The sequence below is a fragment of the Labrus mixtus genome, chromosome 8 (assembly GCF_963584025.1).
Source record: "Labrus mixtus chromosome 8, fLabMix1.1, whole genome shotgun sequence".
In the NCBI taxonomy this organism is placed as follows: Eukaryota; Metazoa; Chordata; class Actinopteri; order Labriformes; family Labridae; genus Labrus; species Labrus mixtus.
Genome location: NC_083619.1, coordinates 24,221,055 through 24,240,392, shown reverse-complemented (window position 1 = coordinate 24,240,392; position 19,338 = coordinate 24,221,055). Strand labels below are relative to the sequence as shown.

At 42.1% G+C, this 19,338-nt stretch overlaps 1 protein-coding gene across 1 annotated transcript in view; it reads right to left on the bottom strand.

Moving 5' to 3' along the window:
* Positions 1–3,462: 3,462 nt before the first annotated feature.
* Positions 3,463–19,338, bottom strand: part of insra (insulin receptor a) — a 60,861-nt gene continuing 44,985 nt past the window's right edge. The window contains exons 7-21 of the mRNA XM_061045307.1: positions 19,053–19,179; positions 18,187–18,440; positions 16,491–16,658; positions 15,060–15,258; positions 13,224–13,507; positions 12,660–12,799; positions 11,925–12,084; positions 11,698–11,797; positions 11,529–11,596; positions 10,025–10,254; positions 8,875–8,985; positions 7,244–7,403; positions 6,582–6,711; positions 5,532–5,666; positions 3,463–5,349 (exon numbers count right to left, since the gene is read on the bottom strand). Of these exons, the coding sequence (XP_060901290.1) occupies positions 4,992–5,349; positions 5,532–5,666; positions 6,582–6,711; positions 7,244–7,403; positions 8,875–8,985; positions 10,025–10,254; positions 11,529–11,596; positions 11,698–11,797; positions 11,925–12,084; positions 12,660–12,799; positions 13,224–13,507; positions 15,060–15,258; positions 16,491–16,658; positions 18,187–18,440; positions 19,053–19,179 (2,624 nt within the window). The 3' untranslated portion in view covers positions 3,463–4,991. The remainder of the gene's footprint in view (positions 5,350–5,531; positions 5,667–6,581; positions 6,712–7,243; positions 7,404–8,874; positions 8,986–10,024; positions 10,255–11,528; positions 11,597–11,697; positions 11,798–11,924; positions 12,085–12,659; positions 12,800–13,223; positions 13,508–15,059; positions 15,259–16,490; positions 16,659–18,186; positions 18,441–19,052; positions 19,180–19,338) is intronic.

The window sequence follows — 19,338 nt, the reverse complement described above, 5'->3', positions numbered from 1 at the left end:
AACTACATGCACATGTACTATGAAGTACCTTTACTGTGTACTTTTTGAGAAATCCACTGTCAAAGTCAGAGTTGATCTATGCCACCCACCATTCTGATGATTCTGTTTCTGTCAAAAGAAATCAAAACATGTTGACATTTTTGTTGCCTACATAGTAAATCTGTTAAGGTAAGATCTGGAGAAAACAAATGTAACTCTTTAAGATCGTGTTTTCTGGTGAGCAAAAAAAATGTGTGCTCAAACAGGCCGTTTGGAGACTTTCCCTTCATGACATCACAAAGGGCAGTAACCCCTCCCCCAGGTGGGTGACACTCCCACAGCTAGGTGAGAAAGCCTGAGTCACCCAAGCCTGTAGCAATCTGTAGCATATTAGTTTAAAAAATAAGTCTTCCTGGCAGAATGTACACCCCTGTATTCTTGACTGCACTCACAGATCATGAGTGACCGTAGTAGTTTTTGAGAAAAATAAAGGTAAATTCTGCTAGATTTTTCAAATTAAAATATTGAATATGAGTAAAATATCAAAGCGTCTCAATGCAATTTGAGCAGAATTTACCTTTAATTATTTAAAAAACTATACAGTAAAGTCTGCAGTAAATTATTAGGATGACAGCCAGGGACATGCGGAACAGGAATCAATTGAAAGATCTTTGTCACCTGTCATAGATTTTTCAAAATAAAATAATCTAAATGAGTAAAATATCAAAGCCTCTCAATGCAATTTGAGCAGAATTAAACTTAATCTTTCTCAAAAACTTTTCAGTTAAAGCATCTTAAAATGTAGAGAACTCTTAAAATGTTTTAAATTAATTTTGATATTATTTTACACTTCTTTTTACCCCTTCACACATGAATGGGCTGATTGTTAACCACAACAATTTGTTTTTTTATTTACATAATTTTTTACATATCAGATTATTACTATTATCTTTTATTTACCTCAATTACTAGGATTTTTCACGGTGTACACCTCAACAGAATTTGGTAAAAAACTGAACCAGACTGAGCCAGCAATATAAACTGAAACGCTTTAAATTAAAATCTCTTTTGTACCAACGTCAATCAAAACTCTGAATAATGTTTTGTAGGGCTGTACGGATTGTTTAATAGCGTCATGGTGTTCCTTTTTGTTTTTATATTTTCTTACCTTTGTTATCTTATCTCTCATGTTGCGTTTTTGCAGATAATCTGTAATATATGTTGTGTTGTCTTGCATGGGTATGTTAATGTGTTAATGTGTGGATGTGTTTTTCTATTGTTTTATTTGTTAGTTTTAAAGGAAGAAGCTGAATGTTTGGCAGCACTTTGAGTCCAAGACAAATAAAGTGTATCATATCGTATCGTGAACAGTAGACCTGAAAAATAATAGTCCATCACCCTGGGACCTTTTGACTTTTTAATGCTTGATTATTAATTGTGTTCTTTTTCTCTGTGTTTATTCAGGTGGTAAGTATTTCTTTTTATTCTCCTTTCTTCATATTTTTTGAGCCTTAACCTATTTAAATAAAGCTTGTTAAATTTTTATCTAAATTAATATATGTAAATATATTAAATATACTGTATATATAACACGATGATGACAATGGCCCACTCTGTGAATGTTTGAAATATAACTGCGTGGGAACCTAGGAGTCTTATTTATTTAAAAAAGGAAACAGTGTTCTGTTTATGTTAATGCGTGAAAATTAAAAATCTTATAAGAAGAACTTTAAAGGCTTAACGTGCGATTTTTCACACTTAAATGTAGAAATCAAGTATATCCTCTGAAAATAACTCTGTGAGTCATGACTGTCTACAATGGGCGTAATACCCGAGTCCCACTGTCTGTGATGTTTTCAGAGTTTTCAGAGTCCTATCTTCACTTTGTTTACATCGTCAGGACGGCCGGCTGACTCCTCCCCTCGCGTATAAAAGTTGTTTAATTGAGGGACTAGAGAAAAGAAGAATAACATACTGTACTCACTGCTTAACTGTGTTTCTAGATCACGCTCATTTCAGGTAAATTTACATGCAGTGTGAAGATACGAGCATAATAAAGATCGCTAGCATTAGCATGCTAACACAACAATGCACCGCAAGTTGTTTTGGTTTCATGCTGGTGCTCAAGGGCGACATCTGCTGGATCAAAAAAATCGCATATAAAACATTTAAAAGAAGCCCTAAGCATTCATGCATCTGTAGTGTACATTATATTCAACTCTGTTTTCCCGTGATGATGACTTAATGTGTCTGTAACGACTGTATGTTGTTCCCTGTGCTGTTTGTCCCTTCTCCCCTCCCGTTGTCTCCAGCTCTGCCCAGGTGAAGCCAATGATCAATCAACAAGGTTACCTGGCCTCAGGTGTTGTTTGGAGACTTTTGGAGCGGAGACTGCTGACCTCTGACCCCTCATTCAGGGGTTGTGTGTTGTTGCTTTAGTCCTTTGTAAACTATTTATTTATGTCTCGTAACAAATCCCTTTTTGATTGTTTTTTTGAGTGCTAAATGTTTTGTAGAAGTATCGAGTGCTTTAAGGCAGCGGTTCTCAACTAGTGGGTCGGGACCCATGAGTGGGCCACGGAGCCGTTTTCAGTGGGTCGCAAATGTGTGCCTGGAAAAAAAGTGTCTAAAAGTCCATGTAGTGCTTTTAAAATATGTTTGTTTTGTTCCGTCTCTTTGTTCCGTCTCATGTTTCCCACCGTCTGAGGTCCAAACTGCTCAATCTTTCATGAAATAAATCTCATTGTTTAAAAAATTACAGACATTCAGATTTCCCAGGAAGGAGTTGGTGGTGGGTCCTGACGCTAGACCAGATGAGAACCACTGCTTTAAAGGTGTTTCACATGTTTTTGTGGGTCAATTTGTGGGTCGTTGTTAAGACCCCGAGGGCCGCCTCATGGTGGGGCGTTACAGTGTCAACAATTTACAAGTTTGTATTTTTTTAATGGAGAATACTGAAGAATAACTTTGTGAACAAATTTAACATTATTGAAGTGATGGATTAGAACAGTGTGACCTCTTCTACTCAGCCTTCACACGACAGTTTTAAAAGTATTCATGGTTAAACCCCACCATCTCATACTGGGGGTGGTTGTTTACATTTCATATTGTGTCCAGTAGGGGGCGTCATTGCATTACAGTTCTCCTCTCCAGCATTGAAACTGACAGCAGATACTCCACAGCATTTCAAATGTTGGATTCTTATCAGTACTTTTTTAAATAACCGTCATCGGATATGTGAAAAGTAACTTTTTGTTTTATACATTTGCAGATATTTACATGAGAAGTCACGGTACAAAAACATTTCATCGATAAAGTCTATTATAGAACGATCCCACGTATTCCTTAATAAGGATAAGTTTAGTTTTGTGTTTTTATGCATGGTTGATTTTCACCTTTATGATGATGTAATTCTGTTACTTCAAAGTGTTCATGGCATTATCATGATCATGTATGTGACACATGAAGAAAAAAAAACCCCGCTATAGAATAAACCTTTAATCACAGCAATAGATGAACAATATTTGAAGGATTTCTGCTGAAAGCACTGAATGATGTGATGTGTTGTATATGGCAAAAAACACATCTCATCTAAGCCGTGCTTCCTTTATGGATGAAGTTCAATGCGTCGACTGTACCTTTGCATGGTTGACGTGTGAGCGTGTGATAAAAGCTTCTGATACACAAAATAGATTCTCAAGAAACGGCTCAGCGTCAGACGACACCCGTAGTAAGAGAAAAGGAGAAAGACGGGCAGAGCCTCTTCATGAACGCACCTTGCTGCATTATTTACAGCACTATTTTTTATTTGATCTCCATATGATGGGGCAGACATCTCAAGCTGAAGACGCCACACACTCCTCGTCGCCGGGGGGGCCTCGCATAGCAAAAAAGACCAAGTGCTGTCGGTTGATCACAAAGTCCAAAAAAAAAAAAGCTACTTAGTATGAGTTTCTGGATTAGAAAAAATAAACACAAGAGACTAACATGTAAAAACAGTTTCTAGAACCGGAAAGACCTCAAAAATGACAACATACCAGCTATGTACAAAAACATCAATAATATATTTATATATATATTTATATACTTTTTTTTTAAATCTTCTAGACCCACTAAAATATACCAAAGAAGCAGCTATTGGTCAATCTGAGGAACTCGTTCACCAACGTGTTTTTTGAAAACAGTTTAAATATCCTTCAGCTGTAAATGTGAAAACTCAAAGAGAGAAAAAACAAAGAAAAGAAAAGAAAAGAAAAGACAGGTGAATCAGTTTAAAAAAAATATATAACCCTACAAAAGTCCTGTGTTCATCCTGTGTGCCATTTTGGAATACTGCAGAGTGTGAGGAGGTAAGCCACTTCAACCAGCTTCTCCAGTGGATCAGAAGAGTTTGTTCGAGGATGGACCGTTTCCTAACCACCCGACAAAGAGTTCCCGAAGTCTTTGATTTTCAGTTTGTCATTACCGCGCGTACAAAGATTCAGACAGAAGTTCAATGACAACTGATGGAGGCAACAGACAAAATAGAAGGGCACTTTTTCTTCTCTTTTTTCTTTTTCCAAAACTTAGCAACCGAGGGATGAATCCTTGGGTTGGATAAGGAGTCGAGAGAGGGGGGGGGATTGCAGTCTGGACTTAGGAGGGGACAGTGGGTTTAGCAGCCGTCTTGTTTGTCAAGAGTTTGTTTCACAGTTGAATCCATTAATCCACCCAGTCTAGCACAAACTTGGCAATATATATATGTACAGTATATAAACTACAATCATGGACAAGAGACAAGGGAGGTTCGTCCTTAAATACAAAAAGTGTCGTCTGGCATCCATGTTTGGACGTGCTGTAGTGTGTGTTTGTGGCATCGGAGGAGAAAAATAAGGTCCTGAGATATGCACTGAGTGGCGTCTGGAGAGAGAGTGATAAAAGTGTGATCTCTATAAAATGACAACGAAAAACAAAAATATATTTTTTTTAATCTATAGCATCGACATGTTTGAGTAAAGTGGGGGGGGGGGGTGTTAGGAGGGGCTGGACCGGGGTAGGGCCAGTATTCGTCCGTTGGTCTTTCCCCCGTTCATGTGTGTGAAGGGGATGTGGTGCTCCTCGTAACTGCCCCTCAGGCCCATGGAGGACGCCTCGTCTCTGTCCAAACAGTGCTCCCTCTGGGAGTACGATGACGGGTCCAGCGGGATGCTCTCCATGTTCTCCATGTCCAGGTCAAAGTCCTCGCTCTCCGGCGGCTTGTTCTCCTCGCTGTAGAAGAAGGACACCTCCTGGAAGGAAGGGTGCAGGTCCTCGCGCAGCATCTCGATGATCTCCTGGAAGGCGGGACGCATCTTGGGGTTGTACTGCCAGGACATCTGCATCAGGTTGTGTCTGTGTGAGGATACAGGGAGAGTGAGATCACACAACAAATCAGCATTTAGAGCAATGTGAGGTGAGGTTGGATCCAGAGAATTGAGGGGATTTATTATTTAAAAAAATAACTTCTATGAGCTCTAATGGAGATGATAAACCCATCTGATTGTATCAAACCACCGCCCTGCTCTTGTACTCACAGTCTGTCCGCGCAGTTGTCCGGCCGGTCCAGGAAGCCCCCGTCCATGACGAACTTGAGGACCTGCTCGTTGGACAGGCCCTGGTACGGCTGCTCGGCCAGCGTGCTGATCTCCCACAGCACCACCCCGAATGACCTGGCACACAGGCGAGCGAGAGAGACAAACAACGGAGACGAGGGGGGGGGGGGGGGAGAATGAGGACACGCCAATTTAGACACCTGACAGAGTTAATCTGTTGGTAAACACTTGAGGCAGAGAGCGGGTGGACTGAGGGCAGAGGCAGCAGGGGAGAGATGCTGGGAAACAAAGTTAGCCCTGAAAACAGGTTAGCGGCGCACACGTGGTCTAGTCCTAAAAGCTCTAAAAAAAGAAAAAAAAAAGGACTAAACAGAAAAGAATTGGCCTCTGGAAGAGCTTTGTTGATCAATTATTCACAAATAAAAAAAATTAAAGGTGTTATACAACCATTTCAACAAAGTATTTGGAAAGTAAGATTTTTTTTTATCAAGGCTACGCTAAGCTGTGACGTATGAGCTTAATTTAATTCCTTACAGAATATTGCATCGTAGAGTTTTATCATCTTTTATTTACATGCTGTATGATTAACAATGATGGCACATTTTAGAAAACATCCTCCTGACTCCCAAAAAACACCAGAGACCCTCCCCCCCCCTCACTCTCCACCTTCAAGAAATCCCCAAAAACCCACCTCTTCAACATCACCTCCAACTCTGTGTTCTCATCCTCCTTCTCTTTGACTACTTCTTTGTTGTATTGTTATTATTATAAACCCTGATGCCTTTACATTTAATACCTTAGCTGCTCCGTTTTCGTTCTTTTTTTAGAGACTGATTGATGCAGACTTTTATTTTATAAACATGCACAGCAATCAATCAATCAGTTCTTATTATGTAGCATCGATACATAACCGCTGATATCTCAGGCTCCTTTATGTAAACAGCAGGTCTGGACTGTACATCTTATTTCTAGAGACTGAACCGTGCACATCATCAACCTGCCCCCACACTCAGTATCCGAGGCGTCACTGACCAGCAGTCTGAATTTGCAGTGAAGACTCCGTCCTTCAGAGACTCGGGGGCCATCCACCTGACGGGCAGCAGGCCCTTCCCTCCCTTCCTGTAGTAGTCGGTCTCGTAGATGTCTCTGGTCATGCCAAAGTCTGCAAAGGTAAAAGAGAGAGTCGGGCGAGTGAGAGGGCGTCATATTCATATATTCCACAAATGTTTCACTGCTTTCCACTGTGTCCATGTGTGTGTGTGTACTTTGAGAAGCTGAATGAATACATTCATCTTGGTTTGAATGCTGTTGTTGACTTACAGTAAAGGCAGCGTAGTTCACTTGTTGTTTCTAAATGCAGTTACCAGACTGTAATGCACTGTGTGAGTTTAAATGCATTTGATCTATAACAGCTGTGTGAAAACTTGAAGCCAGGAGGATAAATCAAACCTACTTTTACAGCTCTGTCAGTGATATGAGAGTGCATCGTCTGTCAGTCTCTATGACAACATCACTGCCTTTTACATCATTCAAACCTTTTTATTGCATATTGAACTTTAATCTAAAAAAAAACAATGAAGAAAAACACAAACAATAGACTCCTACACAAAGGCTCCCTGACACAACACGAGAACCAAACAGTGTCTTAAAGCTTCCTTTTATAAACGTTCATGCTTGTCCTGCTGAGAACTTACCTCCTATTTTGACAGTGAGATCGTGAGCGACCATGCAGTTTCTGGCTGCCAGATCTCTGTGGACAAACTTCTTGGCGTTAAGGTAAGCCATGCCGTCTGCGATCTCAGCGGCCATTTGTATCATCTCCTTCAGAGTAGGCGGTGGACGCCCGGGGTTGTTCTGCAGGACACAGGTTAAGAGCTGATTTAGATACTGTTTAACATGTGACTTGAAAGGCGTCTGATCCAACCTTCACAACAGGGTCTTAAGTCGCTGACTAGACTCTTCTCCTCTGTCGCCCCCCGGTGGTGGAATGAACTTCTAAACTCCATTCGATCTGCAGAGTCCCTCTGCACCTTTAAGAAAAAGCTAAAGACCCAGCTCTTTCATGAATACCTACTAACTTAATGATGATGGTCTCCATATTATTGATGATGATGATGGTAATGACGATGGTTTTTGTTTGATAACGACGACTTATAAGACGGTTTCTATTCTGATTAGAGCTCTCAAGAACTGCCGTCAATGTTGTACTTTGCCTCTGGTCACTTCCTGTCAGCACCTGTGTGTCCAATCGGACTCAAAGCTGATCGTTTGCTCTTACTGACATTGTTCCCTTTTTTCTACAACCTTGCTTGTGTTGTACTTACTCTCTGATGTACGTCACTTTGGATAAAAGCGTCTGCTAAGTGAATTGTAGAATTGCAGACTTCATACATCCCACAGCATAAAGAAAAATTACAATTAGAACCATTTTTGCAACACTTGACTATGAGCAGCTCAGCAGCTCAAATGTTCTCAATCTTTTGGGAAGCCTGCTGTTAAACTCCAAACAAGACGCGTTTCCTGATGACTTAGAGGACGACTGCTCAAGTCTTCTGTCAAGAACTCACTCCTGCTCCTGTTCCCACCACAGAGCCATCTGCATGTTTGCACACTTCACTGGTTAATCATCTGTACACATATCAAATATAAATACACCATGGCATTTTTTTATAGTGCACATTGTTGACTGGGAAAGGTGCGGCAGGTCTTAGTCACATCGCAAATAAGTCAATGAGAGGTCTCAAAGTCCTCAGTGTGATTTAAGTACATGTAGTCGATGTGATTAAATCAAGAATCTGAGGAATGTGGCTTGACAGAAAACCACAGATTGAGTGAAATGTGTCAGGGGAAGAGTCCACGTTTACTTATTGTGTTCACTGTTAGCTTGTTTCAATATTGATGGATTTAAGTTGTTCAGTGTTTGTACATCTGTGACGACGCTTCAACCCAGATAAGAGTTTGGGAACTGCAGGGATTTGACAAAGAGGGAAGTGAAGTGTGTTTATAAAAGTATTGTTTAAAGTGTCAGAGGAGCTGAATGTCGTCAGGAAGAGAAGCAGACGATTGATTGAGGGAGAAATAATGTGAATTCAATGTCAAACCACCCCAAAGCAAAAATTATTTCTGACTTAGGGATACAATTAAAATATCAGAAATGTCCATTCTAATAAAGAGAAATGCATCGATTGGCTCCTTTACACTTCATGTAGAAGTGTAAAGCAGAAGGACATGACTGAAGAGTTTCTGTTCAGTTCAACCATCAATGAAATATTCATTCACACACTTGAGGTTCAGTTTGTGATTCGGGGTGGATGTGAGCTGTTACCTCAGAGTCAGGTCTCAGAGAGCGCAGCCAGCTCTTCAGGTCTCCGTGGGTCATCAGCTCCATCACCACCAACGTGGGCTGACCTTTAGACACGACTCCCAGCAGACGCACCTGGGGGAGACAAGCAAGAGGGAGGTTTTGTTTTTGTTTTCAATTCAGCCTGGTTTGTTTAGAGTATGCACAAGACGACTGAGGGAAAATAAGCTCAACACATTCAGGGTATCGTTTGTTTATCTCGCTCTGCTGACCCTCTCACAAAAGGCGATCAGGCTGCTTATAAAACTGATAAATCAACGCAGAGTTTCTATGAGAGAGGGCTGTGTTAGCTTCATAAAAAAACCAAGCTTGCCCACAGCAGATCGTCACGTTTCTCAAACTCAGAGAAAATGATGATAGCAAAGTGTGAAGAAGATAAAAGCCTAATCTTTACTAAAGTAACCACAGCTGCAGAGACAAATTCAGGAAGAACAAGCCGCAGAAAAAAATATACCCAAGTGTGGATGCAGATGTTAGGATTTAAGATATCACTCCGACAACATCAGCGCATCATCGACCTGTTTTTCCCCTAAATTAATTTACTGCTCAGATATTTTCATGACGCGTTTGATGGTTTTAATGTGAACAAACGGAGACGAGGCGGGCTGATAAAATGAACGTGAAAGCAGAATTGAAAAGTGTTCTCGTGTATAACCAGTAAAAGGCTTCACAGTTTAATGAGTCTGTTGTTGAAAAATTAATTATTTGGCTGATCTCTCCCCCCCCCCCCGATTGGTCAGCTTGTGTTTTCCTCGTATCCAGAACAATCCCCGGAGCAGGTGAGGTGTTCAGCATTAGTTGCTATGGCGATCTACCCCAGAAAGAAGTGAACCACCACCGTAGTCCTGACAACGCAGAGTTAACCCTGACGTTTCCTCGCTCACTTTAAACCTCTGCTCTGTAGCTGGTTTCCTTTACTGACTGAATGAAGGAGAGGTCCGGTACACGTTGGGACATTGTGAACAAACTGTTTTTTATGTGGGTTTGATAATTCATAGGTATGGTTCACTGACTCACACACTTCCTTAATCTTTAAACGATGGTCAATATGAATCACTAATCCCACAATGCACTCTGTTTGTGTGTTCAAGGACAGCCTGGTGTCTCTTCTTACCACATGGTGGCAGTTGAAGGCCTTCATGACCGAGGCCTCGTTCAGGAACTCGATTCTCTCCCTCAGGCTGGCCGACTCGTTCACCGTCTTCACCGCTACCCGCGTATCGCCCTCGCCCTTGATGATGTCCTTGGCGATGCCCTCGTACACCATGCCGAAGGAGCCCTGGCCCAGCTCCCTCAAAATGTTGATCTTGTCTCTCCCCACCTCCCACTCGTCCTCCTCGTACACTGCAGACACATTTCAGAGAACAAACGCACACACAAGGAAGACACAGGTTAGTCGAGGCAAGAAAATTGGATTACTGGATAATAAAACTCATCAGTAGTCAGATTTCTTCGATACTCCTTAGAAAGCTGGCTGTGGTTCTAAGTAAATTCAATCCTTAAAGAAACCAACTTAATTTGAGTTTGTCTGCTTTTCGTTGCCTGCAGCAGTTTAACTTAAACCAAGAGGAAGAGGGAAGAGCGTGTTGTCCTCAGTGTGCCAAATGTTTATTTGTGGACATCCACTCAGCCTTCACATCCACAAATCAGGTGGGACAAGTTTCCCAGTCTGAACAGAGTTTCTCAGAATGTTTTGACCAGTTGGTGGAAAACTGCATTTGTTATTTAAAGAAGTTAAGTTACAGCTGAAATAAACAAACGCAAATAAACAGATTCCATGAGTGTATATAATGGAATTCAAATTATGTCGAGGTCAGACTACATGTTACAAACACGATATTATCCTGATCCAGCAGCGAAGGGTTTGGGGACCAGTCGACCCTGGAAATGGATCGTTTCATTTCATCGTGTCTGAGACGTCTCACAACCTCCCGACAGGAAGTCTAGCATGTTGGATTTTTCTCTCTGCTTTCTATGACGTGTTCCCTCACAGCGGTGATGTTGACCAATGAGAGCACAGAGCGTTCTAGTCACCAGTGTTACCAAAAAAAAATGGCGACGCCAAAGAAGAATGGTGAAGTTGATGCTACGAGATGGAACTATGAGACGGAGGAACATATCTAATTTGAATTAATTCAATGCAAGTTTCTCTCTTTTGCTTCCAAAATCATGACGTCGGTCGTGACGATTGGTCAGGAACCACCGCGTGGTCTGTCCTTCAAGTCACGTCATGAATGTATGTCTGTGTGATCGTCTGATCGGACACAGGTTACCATGGTAACAGACAAAAAGATTGTGTCGTCTGACCTCGGCGTTAGGGTGCCAACATGGAATTCATCATAATAAGAAATTAAAAGTGTTTAAATGAAAAAGTTCTTCAAGGCTGTTTATAAGTCTTTGGTTACCATAGTTACCAAAATGCAGTGATAATGTTTTATATTTTCTAAAATTCAGGCGCACATAACTTAAATAATTTTCACTAAACAACTTATTTTAAATTCTCCAGATATGTCTATTATACTTTAATTGTTATTTCAACATTACATCTTTTTCTTGAGTTGGCTTAAATCTAAACTATAAATCAAGTTTCTTCTTCTGTATTATTGATCAGGTCTTACCGTCATTAGCGCTGAGATACTCCGGGTTTGAGGAGGCGTAGATGGGACCACTTGGCCCTTGAGTTTGACTAAAGAGAAGAGGACAAAAATAATAAAATAATCTCACTGACAACGATTGAAAACACACTAAAAGCTTGAAGGCATCGAGCTGGATTTAAGAAGTGTGTACCTCTTTCTGAAGATGACGAATCCGGCCGTGGCCATGCACAGCACCAGGACAAAGCAGAGGATCGGCCCGATGATGATCTTTACGAAGTAGAGAGGATCGCCTGCAGAACAAGTGAAGGATCACTATGCTGATACTTGTATGTGAATATAATAAAATGTGTGTTTCTGGATTTTAGGCCTGATGTCCAAATCGTAGCTTTGTTTCCTTCATAGCAGACGGAGACTTACTTGCGTCCTGGACGTAGAAGTACGTGGGATCGGTCCAGGATCCGTTCCCTGCCAGCGAGGTGGCCCGGATCCTCACTGTGTAATTCCCAGGATGCATCACTTTCAGCTTTGCGCCCCGGGTCACTTTATACATGTTCCTTGACACGCAGTAGTGAAGCTCCTGCAGAAGGAGGAACACTGAGGATTAGCGCTGGACTTTCCTGAATACTTTCGAGCTTTAAAATAATACTGTGACTCTTTTTAAAGTCGATACTATTCAGTCACAAAGTAAAGACCGTTCCAGAATATTTTATTTTATTTAGTTTTTTATTTGCTGTACGAAGAAAATCGCAGTCCGCCGCACCAGCCAAATGTTTTGTTGATCTGTCTCCATAGCAACTAAAACATAATGCAAAGCCTAAATGACGTCTCCGTTTAGTGGTCAACCTCTCACATTAGTGAGGCCGTAAGGCTTCATTTGAAACTACATTTGCAGTAATAAGTATTGCCTCTTATTTGTCTGTGCAGCACGTCTTTCATTCCCAGTCTCGGCCGTCGAGTTTAATGAACAGGAGAAGTATTCAAAGTGCTTTCTGATTACCAACGAGCGTCTGTGTTATGTGTTGTAGTGAACTTACAGTGAACTCATGCACCCAGTGACCCAGCCCATCAAATCCCAACACTAAAGCAATAAAGGCAGGGCAGAGAGTGTGTGTGTGTGTGTGTGTGTGTGTGTGTGTGTGTGTGTTTCCTCACCTCTGAGTCTCCCAGTCTCTTGTAGTTGACCTCGTACAGGATGATCATACCATTAGGGGCCGCAGGTTCCTGCCATGAGATCAGCACTGTGTTCTCTGCCACGTCATAATTGATTGGACCAATGACGTCGTCGGCTTTATCTGCAGGTGTCAATCACATTATTTCATATGTGTGACATTCTTAATGAAACCCCAGGTCTGTTTGGATTTAACCTAAGATGAGATGTTTGCTGTCTGACTGGCTGAATCATTTTATGTCTTGTGCCGAGGTCGGGCTACATGTTATATTATGTATTTGCAACATGTCCCTTCTACATCCAAAAGAAATACATATGTATTATTTACATATTTTCCAAGAATCTAAGGCGTCCATTTCAGTAAAGACAACAAAAAACAAACAAGGAATTAAAGCCCAAAAGACAAAAACAAGACACCTCAAAAACCCCTCAGTAAACCATGCTTCTAAAAAAAGGAATATATATTGGGGATTAAATGAACAACATCTCCAACTTAAGATGGCTTTTTTAATTTTTACTACACAGACCAACATTCTTCAGACCCTTACCTTCAGGCATTGTGCGGGCACTGACATACGCCGCCATGCTGCACCGTGCGGCGTCAGTCGGGTGGTTGCAGGCGTGGATCTCGATCTGGTAGCTGGTGAAGTGGCGCAGGCTTGAGATGACAGTGGACTCCTTTGCGTGGACGGTGACGACAGACTTGGAGTTTTCAAAGTTTTCCTCGTCCTCGTCCGGGCTGCCTGTGCCGTGGGTCGGGCTCGGGGCGGTGGTGAGGAAGGGGTGTGTTCGATTGGCGATGCCCATCACAGAGCGCCGCTGTCTCGAGCGTCTAAAAAGGAGAAGGCAAGTTTAAAATATTTGATATGACAGAAGAAAGATGAAACACTCCCAGACGGGGGGTTAGACTGCCAGCTTCCTCTTTTAACTTTTAGACATGTGAGAGAAATCTGTGTCTGACGTTTTCATTAATATTCCCAAATTAACAACCAACAACCCTTTTCACATTACGCACAAAACTACGGATAATAATAATAATGAATTTAATTTATAGATTGCCTTTCAAGGAACCCAATGATACCAAAATTCCCCATATTTCTGGGTGGGCTGCATGTTTAAACACAAACAACCACCATTTTCACCCCTTCTTTATCCAGACTTGTTCCGCCCGGCAACCCTCCTAGTAAAATGTATCTCAGAAGTCTGGGTGGGCAGACGTGTGAAGACAGTGGGTAATATTCAGGAAAAATCTCAAGTGGGGGGAGGTGATGACATATCACACCCTGTGATTGGTGAGAAACCTGAGAGATCTGTGTAAACTTCCTTCTCTTTTCTGCTTGCCAGTATGTTCCTTTTGTTGATACTATGATATGTATATTAACACAAAGCTTTGACATGAAGGCAAAAACTGGCCAATGCAGTTGCTCTGTCTACCATCTTGAATATGTTGTAAACAGCATACCGCTGCAACCCTTTTTTGCTGTATGCCCTCCCCCCTAAGACCCCCCCCTCCTGTCCGAAAGGGAATATTTTCTGCTGTGAGAGAAGACCTGTGTGAAAGAGCAACTCGGGAAGCTTTCAGACAGCAGGCTGTCCTGAACCCATCAGGAGTGCATGTGTGAAAGGGGCTGAACATTCATCCATTCACACGCGAGTGACCAGCTGTGTGATGATGAGAACAGAGTCGAGCTTCCAATGTCTCTCTATCTATCTCTCTTTTTTATTTGCTACACAAAAATGTATGAAACTTGGGACAAGATCTGGATTTGTATTTTGTATTTGTATTTTGTGATCCCTGAATGATCTCATGTCTCCTCCTCTGTGACCTCCACTTTTTCATCAGGCCGTCAGTGTGGATGCATGTATCAACTTCACACACTTTTTATCACTGATGTGGTCCAACAACATGTCGTTCTAATTACCAGTACATGTTTTCTCATAAAACCTGACCCTTATAAAGGTTTGCATTTTTTGTTTTTTTGTTGCAAATAGAAAAAAAGTTTCTTGTTTATTTTCTGTTTTTTTGGTCTTTCCATGCAGCTGCAAGGTGATTTGTTCTGAACGTTTTTTTTTTTTCCTTTTGCATCCTCTTAAACTTTCTTCAGTCTCAATACTCGTGCTACTTTTTTTTATGGAGCGTTCTTTGCATGATACAAATACCAAACATCACATGGTTCAAAGAGGCCTCATCTGTTGCACTACAGCAACACTCAAAGCAAAGGTGAACCTCATTAAGATAACAACATGGAAACAAAGAGAAGGGAAGCATTTAGTCTGACTTGTTTGAAAACTTAAGAAGTAACTCTCCTGATGGCACGATTAAAGAAACAAAAAGTTATAAACACAAACTACAGTTTTGTACATTTTCATCTCATTTGTCTTACTTGATCTCAAAGACTTCGTTGTGAAGGTAATTCTCAAAGGTCTTCCGGTACTCCGAGTCCTCTTTCTCCTTCTTCAGTTCCTTGTCGGTTTTGGGGCAGGCGCAGCATCGCGTCCCCTGGCCCTGCTCCTCTGTCTGGTTCCACTTCTGCTCCTCGTCACTGTCGACCTGTGTGGGAACCCGAGACGGCAGCTTCATCCCTGATGAAAACAAAAAAAACAAAAACACAGTTAATCAGACCGAACGGGGTAACAGGTGGGATAAACACAGAAACATTAGTCAAAAACAAACACATAGACATCCTCCCACACTCGTGGCTGAGAGGCACGTCTGTCATTGTCACCCTCAGGTCCTCACCCTTTCTGCTGGAGATAAATTACAAGTGACATGACCTCGCTGCAGACTCCCATCTCTCTCTCTGGTGTGTGTGTGTGTGTGTGGGAGTTAAAAAGAGGAACGTTTGGGTTGGTTGGGTGCTAATATGGTAGGGCATGGATGGCAGGGAATCGACGTAGGTCATGCTGTGACAGGAAATAATTCATCCATATTAAAGGTCTGAACTTTGTCTGAACCCGCGTCAAAGCAGGAGGTCGATCTTGACTGTCTCATTGTCTTGTCTCATCGCTAAAATTCATTTAGTTTGAGCTACATAACAGTCCCCTAACAAAAGATTCACCTTTACTGCAATTGATGTTTTTTTCTCAATGGTTAAAGAGCAGCACTCAGCCTGTTGGAGAGCACGGCTCAATTCACAAATGGCTCACTGGGGTTAAAATGCACTCGGAGATAAAACTGGTCCACAAATGGCTTTGTCCTTTTCTGTCCAATCCAACCTCTCTTCCTACTGAGACACAACAAACCCTGTTCTTTTCACACACTCCTATTGTCATGTCTTGAGTTTTGATATCAATGTTTTTAACACCGAGCTGAAAATGACAACAACTGAAACCTTTGAAAATCTGGAGTATGTATTAATATTATATCATTTGATGTCATCAAGATTACAGCAAACCTTTTATTCCTGTTCTCAAAACTGACTTTTATGCCTTTAGTTAGATAAATTTAGTTAGATAGATAATTTTTTTATTCTGTGAAAACTCAGTGAGGTCAAAAATCTTTAAAAACAACTAAACTGAGCGTATTTGCTTTTTGTCTCGGATTCGTCTGTATGTTTCCTTGAGTGTGTAAATGCATACCCGGCCATTAAAGCTGATTCTGATAAAAAGCTTGTAAAAAAAATGCACTACTTGAACATTGATCAGAAAGTGTGCCTGAAAAGACAGCAGCAACTTGAAATAGAGGAGTCTTCCAGGGACAAAAAGCTCTTCTGCAAATAAAAAGATGACAAAAGAAATCCTCACCGCGTCTGTCAGAAACTCAGACACACAAAACCACAAAACACAAAAGCAGAACCACTAGCAATGAAGCTCACCTTTCTGACAGTAGTCAAACTTGTAGAGCTCGCTGGCTTCAGGCTGGCGCTGGCAGAAGACCAGGTAGTGAGTGATGTTCCCGTTGGGGTCGTTGGGAGGTTTCCACTTGAGGATGATCTGAGAGGAAGAGTTGGACGAGGAGATGGGGTCCAGCGGGACTGAGGGTTCTGAGGAGACATGACAGAGATGTCAGAAAGAGTCATCAAAATACATCTTAAACACATCTCACGCTCAATCCTAATCCTGCAGACCCGGCATGTGCATTATTTAATCCTATGTTAAGACTTTGGACATGCATTTCTGGAGGCTGTAGTCCTCCAAGTGGACAGGTTCAAATCCAACCTGTTGCTTCTTTCACGCATGTCATTACCCCCCCCCCCCTCTCTCTCTCTCTCTTTCTCTCTCTCTCTCTGATTTCCAACTCTATCCACTGTCCCATCTCTCCAATAAAGGCAGAAAATGCCCAAAAATAAATTTAAAAAAAGAAAAAGACTGCAGACTACTCGTTTGAGAAACAGAAACAAAGTGTTCTGACAGGAAATGGAAAGAGTTTTTTTTGTATCCTGCACATCCAGGTGTAATGATTGATCTTTGATTGCCGTAGACTGAGTAGACAGCTAATAACAAACGTGGGTCTTCCACTGCTGCAAGTTCAAAATGAGGTTAGCAGCTACATGTGGACTGGCATCAAGTGTTTATCTGATTGTGTGATGATCAGTCGTCGTCTGAGCAGACAGATGAATCAGATCTTCAAGTGGGAGGCGACATAAGAGGGACTTGCCCTGGCCTGAAGTGGAGTAGGAGTGAAGAGAAGAGTGTCAGAAATATAACTGAGCAAAGATTTAGGTGTTGACGTCTAGAGTTCATACGGAGAGTGTGTGATGAGGAGAATAGATACCAGGAGGGAGCGGCGTGTGGGGATGTCACACTGAACCCTGAAGAGACACAGATCTCAGATTCTTTGTCATTTAGAGTGATTATGATGTCCCCGTCTCGCGTCGCGACACACTGGTCCGACCGCATTGTCAGACTAGACTCATCAGAAACAGCTTATCGGTAATGACAGCTTTGCCCTTCTGACGAGGTACGACACAGAGCAGGAAGCCTGAGCGGCTGCCAGACGTGTAGAAAACAAGCCTCCCTTTTTGACACCCTGCATGTCTCCGCTGGAAGCCTGTTTCTTTGTGAGCGAGGGGTGTCATGTTTAATTTGGTTTATCGGGAAGGAAATGCAGATCGTGGAGAAAAAAAAGGGAGCCAGTTAGACGAGGAGTGATGACGATGGGCGCAAACTGCACACCACACACTCTGTGGGTGTCAAGAGTGCAATTAAGTAGGGTGAGATTGAGGATTGCTGCGGGACTGAGAGATGAAGACACCTTGTACGAGGCAAGCACCCTGTTGGTCAGAGGACCCCCCAGGCGAAAAGTCCCATCTGTCTTTCCTGTTCCCTGCTCTTCTGCCAAGGTCATTTAGACAGAAACCAGACTAAACTCACTGAAGCCACCAGTCAATGATAGTAACAGCAAAGGAAATGAGGATTTAAGACGACCTTAAAATAGATCAACTCTCGCACAGGAGAAGGAAAACAGCTTTTACATTTTAATATTTTAAAAAAACCCTTCACCGTTGGCTTCGAATGAACCCATGATGCACTCACAGTATAAGTCAGAATCTAAGTCTAAATCAGTCTTACTTGTGGCGTTGGTGCGGACATAGATGATTTCGCTCTTCGCTCCGTGGACCTGGTGCTCGTCGGAGGCCGAGAGCTGGGTTTTCACCATGATGGCGTACTGCGTCCAGGGCTTCAGCGGCAGGATGAGGTGACCCGGTTCAAACTGCTCCCTGTCTCCGTCTGTGGCTCGACGCGGAGGGTCCACGTCGGCGATCACCCAGCTGTTGGAGCCGCAGGCGTCCTGCCCGTCGAACTCGGTTACGTTCTGAAAAGGTCTTTTTTGGTGTAGAGAAAGAGAAAAACAACAAGCAGAAGACAGATTTGTTACATGTGGGCTTAAATTATATTCAACAACAGACAGGAGATCGAGATCCAATTTGATGTTTCGCAGTTACTCGTCGGGTCAATACAGGAAACAAGCCGCGCAACACACAACAGAGACCTGAGACCTGTGTTTTTGTTGTTTTAAAGTTATTTTTTTGGAGCCTTTATTGTACAGGACAGCTGAGGAGAGACAGGAAATGTTGGGAGGAGAGAGCGGGGGACGACATGCCGCAAAGGGCAAAGGTCAGATTCGAACCCACAGCTGCTGCGACGAGGACTACAGCCTCTCTACATCGGGCATGCGACATAACCGCTAGGCTATCACTACAATGATGCCGTTTTAAAGGAGGAAAGTGGCTGGTTTTAGTTTGTTTTAATCTCTGAAAGAATGTAAACAATGCACTTTTGAATGTGTAAGCTCTACTGGTGAATACTACTGAAACCTTCTCTTTATTTTTCTATTCAACCCTTCCTATCTGTAAAGTACTTCAGCATCTTAAACGATATTGTGTCTGGCAGAGATCCCGGTCCGATCGTCACAGAGGACACAAAGATTGACTTACGCTTCTTTGTAGAGCACCATAAAGCCCAGCAGGTCTCTGAAGTCTGGAGGCCAGAAGGGTTCCCACTTCACCATTATTTTATCACTCCCAGTTCGGATCTGAGTGAACCTCAACACATGGTTCTCACCTGAAAAACAACAACAACAACATTCATCAATTAAAATCAGGGAGAGGAGCATGAAGAGTTCAGGGTAAAGTAAGATGTTGTGTTAAACTTGTATTATCTGTTACAGAGAGGTATCGCTGTTGTCTCAGAAAGCATGTTTTTGTTATGCAGGAGAGTACC